General features: G+C 47.8%; 1 protein-coding gene across 3 annotated transcripts in view; it reads right to left on the minus strand.

Moving 5' to 3' along the window:
- Positions 1 to 13,527, minus strand: part of TRIM66 (tripartite motif containing 66) — a 60,227-nt gene that overhangs the window by 20,424 nt on the left and 26,276 nt on the right. For 2 of the 3 annotated variants that reach the window (XM_025266609.3, XM_044929488.2), the window contains exons 2-9: positions 11,251 to 11,354; positions 9,391 to 9,538; positions 8,331 to 8,463; positions 7,891 to 8,007; positions 6,133 to 6,247; positions 5,449 to 5,595; positions 2,925 to 3,042; positions 580 to 1,484 (exon numbers count right to left, since the gene is read on the minus strand). In XM_025266609.3, the coding sequence (XP_025122394.2) occupies positions 580 to 1,484; positions 2,925 to 3,042; positions 5,449 to 5,595; positions 6,133 to 6,247; positions 7,891 to 8,007; positions 8,331 to 8,463; positions 9,391 to 9,538; positions 11,251 to 11,259 (1,692 nt within the window). In that variant the 5' untranslated portion in view covers positions 11,260 to 11,354. Of the gene's footprint in view, positions 1 to 579; positions 1,485 to 2,924; positions 3,043 to 5,448; positions 5,596 to 6,132; positions 6,248 to 7,890; positions 8,008 to 8,330; positions 8,464 to 9,390; positions 9,539 to 11,250; positions 11,355 to 12,001; positions 12,403 to 13,527 lie in introns of all 3 variants that reach the window. The other variant, XM_044929487.2, reaches the window with a different exon arrangement.

Genomic DNA, 13,527 nt, shown 5'->3' on the forward strand with positions numbered 1-13,527 from the left:
CCTCTGTCCATGTGATTCTCCAGGCAAGAACACTGGAGTGGTTTGTCATGCCCTCCTCCAGGGAATCTTCCCAACTCAGGGATCGAACCCGTGGCACTGGCAGGAGGGCTCTTTACCACTAGTGCCACCTGGGAAGCCCCCAATGTTGTATGATCTCTAGGCAAATGATATGCTTAAGCTCTCCCCTTCCCCCAGCTGGGATTCATAAGTTACAGTAAAGGAAGTGAGGTTACAAAGGTAAGAGACAGCCTCCCTTCTGCCCTGCACTGACTGGAGTCCAGCACAGCTCAGGAGGTTCCATTAACGGACATGGTCCCTAGTGTCACCCAGGAGGACAGGAGTAAGCCAGGCCACTCGGGACAGGATTGAGCCTGGATCTGTGCTGGGGCTAAGTACTGTGCTCTCTGGAGCCTTCCTGAGATGGAAGGCAGAGTCCAGGGCAGTCTTGAATTGGGAGGGCTGAGTTCAAGGCCACCTTAAGATGAAGAAACTGTTCCTGTGCCACCCTGTGAGGAGGAGGCTGTGTCCCTGATGCTCTCCTAGGGAGAATCTAGGGAGGTGGTGCCACCCTGACCTCACCTGCACAGTGTCCTCTTGGCTCTGGGACTGGACGGGCGCCGGCTGCCTCACAATGTAATTGATCTGCCCCACAATAGTTTGCTGTAGATGCTGAGGCGATTTGGTCTGACTTAGCTGCAGGCTGGGCTGTTGAGCCTGAAGGAGAAGCTCCAGGTCCTTCTGCATTTCCTCCAGCTCAAACTTGTGGTGCATTATGTCCATGTTCTGGGAACAGGCGGGCCCCGGGGGGCTCTCGTGCTGACTAGAGGCCAGATGCTGAGATGGTGGGAGAGGCGGGGGTGGCTGCTGTTGGGGTGGAGGGGGTGGAGGGGGTGGAAGGGGCAGCTGCTGCTGTGGCGGTGGCTGAAAGTGGCTGAGCTTCAGCTTCTGGTGGTGGCCAAACTGCACCTGGATGGAGGGTGTCTGCAGGGTGGGCGGGGCATGGGCTCCTTGCTGAACATCCTGTGGGGGAACGATGCACACGGGCTGTGAAGTCAGCTGCTGCCCCAGCCGCTGGGGTGTGCTCTCCGGCTCCGCAGGGGGCTGGGTTTCCAGCCAGGGCTGAAGCAGCTTTGGCGGATGAGGATTGCAGGGCAGTTCCTTCTCCCTGGGCAGCAGCGTGGAGCACTGCAGGGAGCCCAGCTGTTGGGGTACCATCTCGGAGGGCTGCCTAAAGCTGTGCACTGGGTGTATGCCGGGTGGGGGGACCTGGCCTTTGAGGGAGGGTGAGACTGGGGAGCAGTGGGAGCAGCACACGGAGGAGGAACAGATTGCTGGAGACTGGAACTTGTGCGAGGGATGGCTGAGAGTCTCTTGCTGAGCCACAGGGGACTGGTGGCTTTGGTAAAAAGATGATGGTCCCTGTAAGCCTCCATAAGCAGGAGTATCTGCCCGGGACAGCTGTCCACCCTCAGTAGTTATACAGCCTAAAAATTCAGAATAGAGAGTGTTTCCAAAGGTGATCTGCAGTTGTTCCCCCTACTCCTGCTACCTCCCTCTTCCAGGGCCAAAGGATATCATTCAACAACCTTGTACCAGAGGCAGAGATTAAGAAATTCAATCCCTAACCCCCAAGACTCAGTCTAGAATGATATCAGCAATAGAAACTATACAGACCTGCGCTGGGGGCCTGGGACATTTGAGGAATCAACTCAGCCTTTACCAGAGGCTCAGTCCTGACTCTGTTTGTATTCCACTAGGGAAACCTGGGCTCCCTCACAGAGTACCTACTTCTTTTTTAACAGAATAGCCCAAGAAAAACTCAGACCAAAACTATCAACATTGAGGGGATAAGAGGGAGTGTACTAAAAAGTAGCAAAGGAGATTCATCCCCAGGACAAATGGGTAAGTCCCCAAATACAGTTCTGGAGAACTAGATGTTGGGCAAGCAGGGTGGAGGAGAGTGGGGAAGCTCCATCCCCAGGTCAGTGCCAAGAGTCAGTGCTGATGTCTGAGGACCCTAGGCCCTCATGCATGAGAAGATGATGCTATTGCTATTTAGTCTAATGGCTTCTTCAGCTCCTCTGAGGCTTATGTAGGGGAAAACCAAGTGTCCTGAGGGCAGGTGGTCACCTTTGGTCACTTAGTGGCCAATGTGGGGCCTGACTCAGAGCAGGTGCTCACCAAAGGTCTGTGAAGTTGTATCAAAAGGGAAAGGGAAGCAGAAAATAAACCTAAATATCATTTATTATTCTGTCAAGTTCAAAGCACTTTCAATGAGAATATCAGTCCAGATAAAGGCAGCAGTTGGCCATTAGTTTAACAAACCCACCATTAGGTTGTCAACACAGGCACAACTTCAAATTGTCTACATTCTGCCTAAATATTGAACACCAGCAAGTTATTGCAGCAGGGAAGAAAAATGTGCAAGGTCATGAATTATCTTCTTACATCTCAACTCCAAAAGATGTATGTGACATTGCCTGTCTGTCTCCTCTCTCTGTGTCGCTGAAATATCTCTGTTTGTGCCCACACACATGTATACCCTTGTACTCGGAGACACAGGTCCGCCTGCACTGCCATACAGCATTCTGGAGAGGAGGACCACTGTCTTGTCTCCTCTTCTAGCAATGAAACCAACAGAACAGGGACGTTCATGTAAAATAGGAAACTCAGATTTCACCTGGTCCTCTTACAAAAGTCCTATATTGCCATTGCTATTTAAGCTGTCAGCTCTCCCCACCCCCACCCCAACCCCACCATCATCATCTCCAGGAAAAGGTTTGCTGAATGACTCCATGACCACTGGCAGTCTCAGGGAACGCTTTCTCATGGGCATATGCTGATCTACCCAGTGAGTTAAGCAGATGGTCTAAATGTGTTCTTAGCAATCATGCAAAGGCCCATAGAGTAGGCCCTGGGCTCACCTAGGGAAGCCAGCTGCTTGGTCCAGAAGTTAGGCTCCCAAGTGAATCTGATACTCCAAGGGGAGCCAGGGTCTGTGTTACAATTTGTCTCCAGCAATCGCTGCATCTGAAACACAATCTGACAAGAGCAATGACCAAAGGTCATTTCTTTGGGCATCTTGTGCCAGAGTGAGAACTCCTTCGCCCTCACTCACTGGACAGGCTGAAGGGCCCAGAGTCATGGCTATTTAGCCTGTGCTCCTCGCCAGTGTGCTCCCTCATTTCCTTGCACCTTAGTATCTTCACATTCCTCCCCCTACCTCTGCCCCTACTGATCCCCTTCCTCTTATTGAGGCTTTTGGAAAGCCTACATTCTTATCTCTTCCAGGCCTCAGATGATTTTAATTCTTCCTCAGGGTATCATCTGACAACACCCTCTCAAGAGTGCTCCCTTCATTCTACCATAATCTCAACTGAAAAGTCCATGGGGGCAGACACTCCCTGAGTTCCCCAGAGCTGTCCTTCCACCCACTTGTAAAACTCCCTTCCATCCTAGTCAACTGCCCTCTTCTTCCCTCATCCTTTTCATCTATCTCTTATTACGAAAACTCTCCTATTTATCTAGGACTTTGGCAAGTATCCAACTACCCTGCTAACATTTAATTAACCAATGTCCTAATCAACGTTTTAGCCTCTTACTTCCTTGAGCTCTTTAATGTAAACCACCTTCACTTCTCTTTTCAGTTCAGTCACCAGACCTAGACCATTTTCACCATCTAGAACCATTCTACCTATGAGACCTTAAACTCCAACAACCTACTCCCTGATCACAACAGCTCTTGCTCTTCCTGAGCAAGCTCTTCCACCTCATTGATCAAGCCCTGCTCCCTCGGCCCAGCCGGCCATCCTAGTTTTCCATCGCTTTAAGTAACAACATCACTAGTGCCCTAATTCCCTTCCCATCAGTGCCTGCCCTGTGTCAATCCAGCCACCCCAAAGCTATGTTACATGGGGTCGCCTCACTGATCATTATGCTCAGGGCCCCCCTTCAGTCCTTCTTCTGGTCATTTCCTTTCTTGTCAGTTTCCTCTTCCGTGGTCCTTGAAAGTGAAAGTAAAGTTGCTCAGTCATGTCCTACTCTTTGTAACCCCATGGACTGTAGCCTACCAGGTTCCATCGTCCATTGGATTTTCCAGGCAAAAATACTGGAGTGGGTTACCATTGCCTTCTCCAGGAGATCTTCCCGACCCAGGGATTGAACCCGGGTCTCCCGCATTGTAGGCAGACGCTTTACCGTCTGAGCCAACAGGGAAGTCCTTAATGACTATTTAAAATCTTTACTTCTCTCCTGAATGTCATTTACCCAATGTCTAACCCTCTGATTATTACTGCTTACTTCATAGAGGGTGAAGGCAAATTCCCTCAAACTTGTATCCCTCCTATCTCCAGACTTAACTACATTATACTGACATCTTCCCATCCTTCAATCTCGGAGAAAATAAGCGCCTCTTGCTTAAAGTCAACCATTTCACTCTAGATCCCACTTTCTGCTTTCCCAGTATGTTCCCTCTACCACACATATCTTCTATCTTCAAATTCTTCTCCCAAATAAACATGTGCAAATGTTTTCCTTATTTTAAAAAAGTATCCCCAACCCTGTCTCCTTCTCAAGCTACCTTATTTCTCTGCTTTTCACTAATTCCTCTACTTCCTCACCTCCCATCCTCAATCCCTCATCTAGCTTTTGACCTTTCTACTTTGCTGGAGATAAAAGCTGCTGGAGTGTCTTTCAAAGGTTATACCAGGGGCCTCCTGATTCTGAGATCTCAAGGTTTCTCTTCACTACTCATCCTCTATCACCTATGTAGCAATGATAACATTGGTCACTTAAAAATTTGAAGCTCTCTGTTAAGTTTTGTGCACCACACTCTCTTATTTCTCTGCTGACTTCTGATGGTTGCTTCTCAGCTCCTTCACTCATCTCCTTCCTCTGTCTGTGCTGAAAATGAGGGCATTTCCCTGGGTTCCAGATCTGTTATTTTCTTCTTTCTTCACACACTTTTCCAATACCACCCAAATACCAGGGACTCACACATCTTTCTCTCTCTGTCTCTAACCCTGACTTTTCTTCTGACTTCCAGACCCATCTATCAAAACAGATTTGGGACAGCTCCCTTTAGACACCCTACAGGCCCCTTAGATTCGCAATATCCAAATACAAACCTCATCAACTCTCTCAAAAGTTCTGCTCCTTTTCCTGGGCATCACCAATCTCTTAAGCCCAACACTTCAATGTCATCCTCCACTCCTCCTTTCCTCTTAGGCCCCATTTAAACCCAACTTCCTAAGGAATGTCCAGCACACTTCTAGTACTACTGTCTGGATCCATGACCTGAGGCAGAACTACAGAATTTCCTAGCTGAGTTGCCTGGAGGAAGGCAGGTCTATTCCAGCACTGGGGTCCTTTGCACTATGAGGTTTGGTAAAAGATGGTTTTCACTTACTAACCCAAAGTCAGTGATTGAGGAGTTGGAGTTCTTCTTACCAGCTCTTTGCTGAAAAGGAAAGGGATGCTGGTTTTGCTGCAGACAGCCCAGTTAATGAAATTCTGCACGTGCTCAAACTGGCGGTTGAGAACCATGATGCTCTGTAACTGCTGCTCCAGCTTCCGCTTCCTCTCATTAGTGATGCCCTGGGTACAGAGAGAGAAGACAGAGTCCCTGGTCCTATTCTTGGACTGCAAACCACATGCTTGAGAAGTCTAGTGGTCTGTGTGCATCAGTGTAAACACAAATGGAATCAGATGAAACTGCAGCCCTGAAAAGAGAACATGGCTGCTGAGGGACGGAGGGAGGGAGAGAGAAAGGGTAGGTAGATTTTATAGTGCAAATAGGAATAAGCGATAAATGACTGAGGAAATGAATGTCTAGATTTCTTGGGCATAGCTCGTTTCATGACTCTTTCAAGGCCATAAACCTGCAAAGTCCAATAAGGCAGTTGCCTTACTGCCACAGCGTTAATGGGAGTTTGATCTGATTTTCTAAGCCCTTAATGAGCCAACTTCCCAAAATTAGACAGGACATTTTAAGATACAGGGAGTAGCAGAGAGCTATGGAAATTGCACATCTGAATTCTAGCCCAGGCATCTCTGAGCCATGAGACATATTTGATATGTGCCTGGTTTTTGCCCCAAGGAGAGTACAGAACCTAACCCTCTGTTCACATATACCTCCAACTCCTCTATGAGGCCATTGGCCTGTTTGTTCAGTTCATTCATCAGAACCATCTTGGCCATTTTGATCTGGTTTTCCACCTTCCTGTGCTGGTGCTTCACCTCAAAAATCCTGCAAACAACAGGAGGAAACAGCATGGTGAGCCCTTCCCTCCAGGCCTACAACAGCCTACAGACAGCAAACGCAAGAGCCTGCAATGTGGACGCTTTCTACTGAACTCAGGGACCAGCAGGCACCAAATGTAAAGAAATAAGAACCTTCCTCCACCATCCATCCTGCCCTTTGTACAACCCAGCCCACTTGATCTAAGTGGGCCACTGGCCCAAAGTTCAACTCATTTTTCTCTCAACAAACTACAGGTCCATCCCCAGGTCAAGTCAATAGCTCATCAGTTCACACAGCACTAGAGGCAGGACAGAGAGAGTGAACACAGGTATGACTTCATGTAATTTCTTATTTTATTAGAAGGGGGAACACTCTACTAAACAGCGTCATGTAGTGAAAAGAGCCTAGGTAGAGACAGAAAGTAGACTAATGGTTGTCAAGGGCTGGGGATGCTGCAGGGTGAATAGGGAGTGACTGCTAATGTGTATAGGTTTCTTTCTAGGGTGATAAAAATGATATTTTAAAAGTAGACAGTTGTAATTGTTGTACGACTCTATGAATATACTAAAAAACCCACTGAACTGTACATTTTATAAAGGAAATTTTATGGTATAAAAATTATATAAAAAATATAACATTTCCCTTTTAAAATGTACAATTCAATAGGGCTTCCCTGATGGCTCAGTTGGTAAAATATCCACCTGCAATGCAGAGGACTCAGGTTCGATCCTTGGATTGGGAAGATCCCCTGGAGAAGGGGATGGCAACCCACTCCAGTATTCTTGCCTGGAGAATCCCATGGACAGAGAAGCCTGGAGGACTATAGTCCATGGGGTCACAAAGAGGTGGACACGACTGAGTGACTTTCACATCATAATAATGTCATACAACTCTATGAATATGCTAAAAAAAAACACACCCCACTGAATTGTACGTTTTAAAAGGGCAATTTTATGGTATATAAATTATATCTCAGTAAAACCATTAAAAAAAAAAAAAAGAGGCTTTGAAGCCACACAGACCTAGCTTCCAAACCCAGCTCAGTCTCTGACCAGCTGTGTGATCTCAGATAAGTCACCTAATCTCTCTGAACCTTACCCTCCTCATCAGTAGAATGGAGATAACCCCTGACTCAAAGAATTGTAAGAACTGCTCAAAATGATGCATGCATGATGCCCAATCCAATGTGATCCTGCCATGTGATCCTCTCTCAGTACCTGCTTATTTCTCTTTCTACACAAAATACTGATGATTTCATATCATGTATAGATGTATAAGGAAAACATTAGGAAAGGAGTGATAAAGGATAGACTGCCACTGACTTGTACTCACATAATAAGCAGCCCTCTCTTCTCCAGTATCCACTCTGTGCCCTTGTTCTTAAGCACCGATCTTTGGTCAGTTCATGGTCATGTTCAGAAGGCAGGCACTTTACCCCAGGTTCACTGTGATCATCCTCACCTAGCTTGGCTCCATTCCACAAGAGATGACCCGAAACCCCCTCCCTGGCCCTGAGACCTCTAAGACCAGGACGTACGCCTTCTGGGACATATGCCAGTGTCTGCATGTTCACTCCATCCTGGTCCTGGGACCCAGGGTGAGAGGGAGCAGAGCATTTCCAGTGTAGGCAAGGGGCTAGCCAGTGCTACCTGTCCTCAATTTGCTTTGCAGATGTCTGTAGACTGGATTTCTTATGTGCCACCTGTGTAGTCACACTTTCCAGAAGCATCCTCTGGTTTTGCAAAACTTCTTCAAGATGTCTGCACCTAGAGGAGGAGGCAGAGGAAAAAAATGAGGAAAACCAAGTCTTATTCTGAGCATGCCAGCTAAGCAAGAATCCCCACAATGCGTTGCCTCAGTCAGGCCCAGGGAGGCTGGGGTTACATCTAGGGAGTCAGAGACTCTTAGCCCTTCAGGGCTTCTCCAGAGAAGCCCCACACAACAGGACAGAGAAAACCTTCAGCCAGGCCTGGGGACTGAAGGCTGGCTTAAGCAGGGAGAGGATTTCCATGCACTGGGAACCCAGCACTCTCACAGGTAGAGAGTCCAGAGCCCTCCCAAGTCCCCTTGGGCAGCCACCGTGCCCCACCTGTGCTCTTTGTGTTCCACCATGAGGCAGCTATGGCATGTAAGCACATCACAGGTCTCGCAAAACAGCTTGAGAACTTCCTGCGTGTGTAGAGGACAGTACAAGGCGAAGTCTCCAGAACCACCATTCACTCCTGCCAGAGAAGATGGAGAAAGTGGGCATGTCTTGCTCAGGAAGATCTCTTAAGTTAGCTCCACTGAGCACCCTCAGCCTTCTATGGACACAGGGAAGATCCAGAGCTAGAGGGAAGGTGGTGCAAAAGTGACCCTCTCTCTGGGCCAATGAGGTTCCAGGAACACAGTGAGGAAGGTGGGCTTACACTGGCCAGATTTGCACAGTTGTCCAGAAATAACACACCATCAAGCCCCAGGCATCTCACCATCTGCTGAGCCTGAGGAAGGTGCCTGCTACTTTCCACACATGGATCTCCTGCAGAACAGTGAGTCCTTCAGAACTTAACCTACACCTCCTCAATGGCCATGTTATGGTGGGGCTGAAACAGCTGCCCAATCCAGACTGAGGCTGAAACCAGCTACCTAGATCAGATCACATGGATCATAAACTTTGGTTCCTGTCTGACGAAGGTAAAACCTTTCCCACAGTTCAAGGGCTTTGAGAAAAGACTTTGAAGAAGATTGTCACTTAAAACAGATGGTGCTGGACAGATAAATGGACAAACCCTGATCCTGGATGTTGAATTAATCAAGTAACTAAACAGAAGCGGGGTCTGATTTTTCTAAACAGAGGTGAAAGACAGTGAACTCAATTGGTAATTCAAGACTTTTCCTCCCCGCACCATCTCACTCACAGTCACCTACTCCCCACTCGCCACCTGCCCCGGCCTGGCAACAGGGAGCGCCTGGAGTGAAGGCACACTGTGCTGTGACTCAGGAGGAAACAGCTTTTCTTTCGGAAAGGCTCAGAGACCACCCCATTCTCACCCCCAGCAGGGAAACAAGGGCAGAGAGCTCTTCTCCAGAGATTTTGTGGTTTGGTACTACTTACGGGGCAGGGGGTAGGGGTCAGAGTGTGTGAGCTAGTGGAGGGGAGGGAGTGATACCTGGAGATCCCTTCTGGCTCCGGGAAAATAGCGGGCCCCCAGGGGCCGGGCCATGCCGGTGCTCCTCCGTGCAGGAGCTGCAAAGCCAGCGGTTGCAGTAGGTACAGAGGATGTGAGCTGCCCTCTTCTCCTTGCACTCTGAGCAGTTCTAGGAGTAGACAGTTCTGGAGTTACTGACAGCGTCTTCATCATTTGGACCTGCTTTTATGAGTGGTAAACATGCTAGGGACTGGGGACCCACAGAGCTGTTCCTCCACTATTTTGGAGTGTAGTCCATTCTGGAGACCTGCCTGGGAGGGACACGCAGGGGTGCATGAGGGAAAGCATGTGACAAAGAGCAGTGGCCTCAAGGCCTATTCACACAAATCCTGTGTTGCAGCTGAGGATATACAGATAAATAAGGCAAGGTTCTGCTCTCAAGGTACACAGCCTGGACAGTGTGGTTTTCACTCAGTGGGTTATGCTGTGATGAAAGGATGTACCAAGTGCTAAGGAAGCAAAGCGAGGTTTCCAGGAGTTCCATCTAGGAGAGGCTAGGAAAGGTCCTCCATAAAGAGGTGACATTTGAATTGGATACTGAATGACAAGTAGAAGTTCACCAGGCAGACAAGGGAGGAAAATGTAAAGCGCAGGCAAAAGCAAAAATTTCAACATGCTGCGGAGAAGAAGAAACTGTAGCTGTATGAGTGCACAAAAAGATGATCATAAATAGCCAGGAAAAGGTACGACAGACCAACTCTCAGAGCTGTGTTTCCACTACTGGGGTTTGCCAGGACCAAGAATCTCTGGCCTTCTCCTGGTACAAATGTTCATTCATTTAGTCAGAAAATATCATGGAGGGCTGATATGAGAGATGAAAAGAAGATTTCTGAAAAATTAGCCTGTCTGCACTGAATAATACAGGCCACCAAACTGATGTGGATTCTGACAGCTTTGTCCTCACCCTGGGATCTGACAAACCCACAGAAAGAAAAAGAAAAGAGGAAAAATGTAGGTTTTACTAACTAAACTATTAATTCCTTGAGGGTAGATACACGGGTCTCTGTCTCCCTAGTACTCAGAACAGGCCCTGGCATATACGTCAGACATTCAGTAAGAATGTAATACAGGAGCAAGTAAGTAAAATGGCAAATGAATAAAATGTAGTGGCAAGGATACCCCAGTGGAGAAAGAATGAGAAAGGATACTAGTCAGTAAGTAGTGTGAAATTTCAGAAACTCAGGGAAAAGGTATTAGTTGTTAAATACAAGCCAAACTCAGAGAAGGCAATGGCACCCCACTCCAGTACTCTTGCCTGGAAACTCCCATGGACGGAGGAGCCTGGTAGGCTGCAGTCCATGGGGTCACTAGAGTTGGACCTGACTGAGAGACTTCACTTTCACTTCTCACTTTCATGCATTGGAGAAGGAAATGGCAACCCACTCCAGTGTTCTTGCCTGGAGAATCCCAGGGGCGGGGGAGCCTGGTGGGCTGCCGCCATCTATGGGGTCGCACAGAGTCGGACACAACTGAAGCGACTTAGCAGCAGCAGCAGCACAAGCAAAACTGATGAACCTATGTAACCCAGGCTGGTGAATGAGTTTTAGCTCAAGTATTGGGAGGGTGGAGGGAATAAAAGCTTAGTAGTCATAATTTCCAGTAAAAGCTATAAGAGAGAAAAAAACACACTCATTTTGCTTCCCCAACTGAAACATTTTGCTTCTCTTCTGGATAGAAGGATGGATGGATGGATGGATGATTAGGTAAACTGGTGGAAGGGTAACAAGTAAGATAGAGTGATGGGTGGACAGACAGACTTATGAACAGGGTCGCACAGATTTCTGAAAAGGATTAGCTGCTTCTTTGCTTGTCCTGACTTACCCTCACCATCTTGGATTGCCCAGAAGAAAAGCACTGCAGCAGAAAATGTTCAGTTACATCCCTGGTGATGTATACTCACTCACACCCAGGACAGGAGATGAGCTCTGGGAGAAGAGGGCAAAGATAGCACAGTCAGGGCAACATGGCAGGTTATACATAGGACCTAGACACAAGGCTTTCTAATACACAACACCCGGGTATGTGCCAACACCATCTGTGCCAAAATGAAGTATGTTTGATGCCATAGCCTGCACTTACCATCAGGGTACTCTGGACATGACCAACCTATTAGAGGCCTGCCCTACAGACCTCCCCACATCCTCAACTTTGCCTGATCCTACATCTCTTTCCTTCCTACAAAATAGAGGCCCAACCCTGCTCCCGTTGTGATAATCAGGTGCCTTCCTGCTGCTCCCACCCTTCACTTCACAGCCCTGAGAGCCCAGTTCCCACTACTGGCTAAGTTCAAAGGGGTCAGTTTAGCCCAGGGCACAGCTCTAGCCATTTATATTACTGTGTAGGAGAATTTCTTTAGAGATTTCAAAGCTAGAGCTTTCAGAAAGTTCTAGCCAGAGAAAGGCAAGGACTGCCTGCCTGCTCATCTAGGAGATACTCTTCTCTTGTAACAACCAAGACTAACTGGTCTGCCCCTGGGGCTCAAAGAGGTTTTGCTGTGCCTTCTCCACACAGTCCATGCGGGGTGTACCCCATATATGTACTTTCACCCCTGAACATGAACATCTTGTCCTACCTCCCTCTCTCCAGAGAAATGCAGCAGTCTCCAGCACATTCGTCAGCGTTCCTGAACTATGTAAGCAGTATGACACTGCCACCCTGAAGACTGCAGTACTTCGGGTCCACTCCGTAAGTACTTGGCCCACTGAGGGCAGGGAGACGAGCTCCTGAGGGCCAGGTGCCTGTGCCCAGGGATGAGGGCAACCTGGCTGGCTTGGTTGTGATGTAGGGGCTGGCTTTGCCAGTGATGTAGCAATAACACCACGGTCTTCTCTGTTTCATATCACCAAAATGACACAATGGCAGTTGCTCTAGAGTTGCAGGCAGACAAACAAGTCCAAACACCAGGTTTACCACCCAATGACCTTGGCTGGGCAAGTCACTTAATCTCACTTAACTCCTCAGTACACCAGTTTCCTTCATATGCAAAATAGAAAGGGAAAACAAGAGTTGCTGTGAAGACTGAACTAAACAATACTTGAGAATTCACATAATCCTCCATGAATGCTGACTTTGAATTCAAAAGATTTCTCATATCCCATTCATGGTAAGACAATAACCTTAATTATCAACTCTCCCATGTGATGAAAGTCAGATAGTCTGAGAGACTGAAAAAGTGGCCACAAATTCTTTCCCTCCTTGTGTCCATGCCCTTGCAATCCTATCCATTAAAAGTGGAGTCTTCAAAAAAAACTGTAGTCTATTCTCTCTCCTTTGAAGCTAGGCTGCCCTCATGACCTGCTTTGGCCATCAGAATGCAGCAAAAAGGACACTGAATAAGTTCGAAGCCTAGACCTCAAGTGGCTTTATATGATTCTGCTCTCCGTCTCAGAACGCGAATACTGCCACACGAACAACAACAGGTTAGATAGCTGGGAGATAAGAAACCATGTGCAGCGAGGCCTTAGTTGTCTCAGGTAAGCCACCTGAAGCCAAAACAAGCCAGGGAGCCCCAACACACCCACCAACTGTGCACAGCAGAGATTAGCAGGCCCAGCGCAGCCCAGCAGAACCACCCAGAGTATGCCAGCCCAAACTCTCAGCCTGCAGAATCATAAATAAAGCTTGGTTATTGTTTTAACCGCTAAGATTTGGAGTGGCTTTCGATGCAGCAAAAGGTAACTGATATATCCCGGAAAAATCAAATCTACAAAATCATGCAAAGCAATAGTTTACTACTGCTCTTCTCCTCACCTACCACTCCTTCCTGCCAAAAAAAACCCCTCCCCTAGCCTCCGCAGAGCCACGGACTTAATGACAGAGCCGGATCTGCAATCTCCTGGATACTTTTCTGCCCGTCAACAGACGTGAAAAGGATGTTTTGCACAGGGAGCATCATCCAGGGGCATCATGCAACTGTCCCTCCCTTCCACTTGGCTGGTCAGGGAAGACCCTCCTCATTTCCCCCCAGGTCAGAAATGCTGTTCTAATTGTTGAAAATAATTTCCATAAGGCTTCCAACTCCCTGGTAGCAGATGCTCAAACATTAGTCATAGTAACACAGTCTCATTAGCATGATGAGAAAAAGAGAAATAAGTGAAT

Source organism: Bubalus bubalis, chromosome 16 (assembly GCF_019923935.1).
Source record: "Bubalus bubalis isolate 160015118507 breed Murrah chromosome 16, NDDB_SH_1, whole genome shotgun sequence".
Lineage (NCBI taxonomy): Eukaryota > Metazoa > Chordata > Mammalia > Artiodactyla > Bovidae > Bubalus > Bubalus bubalis.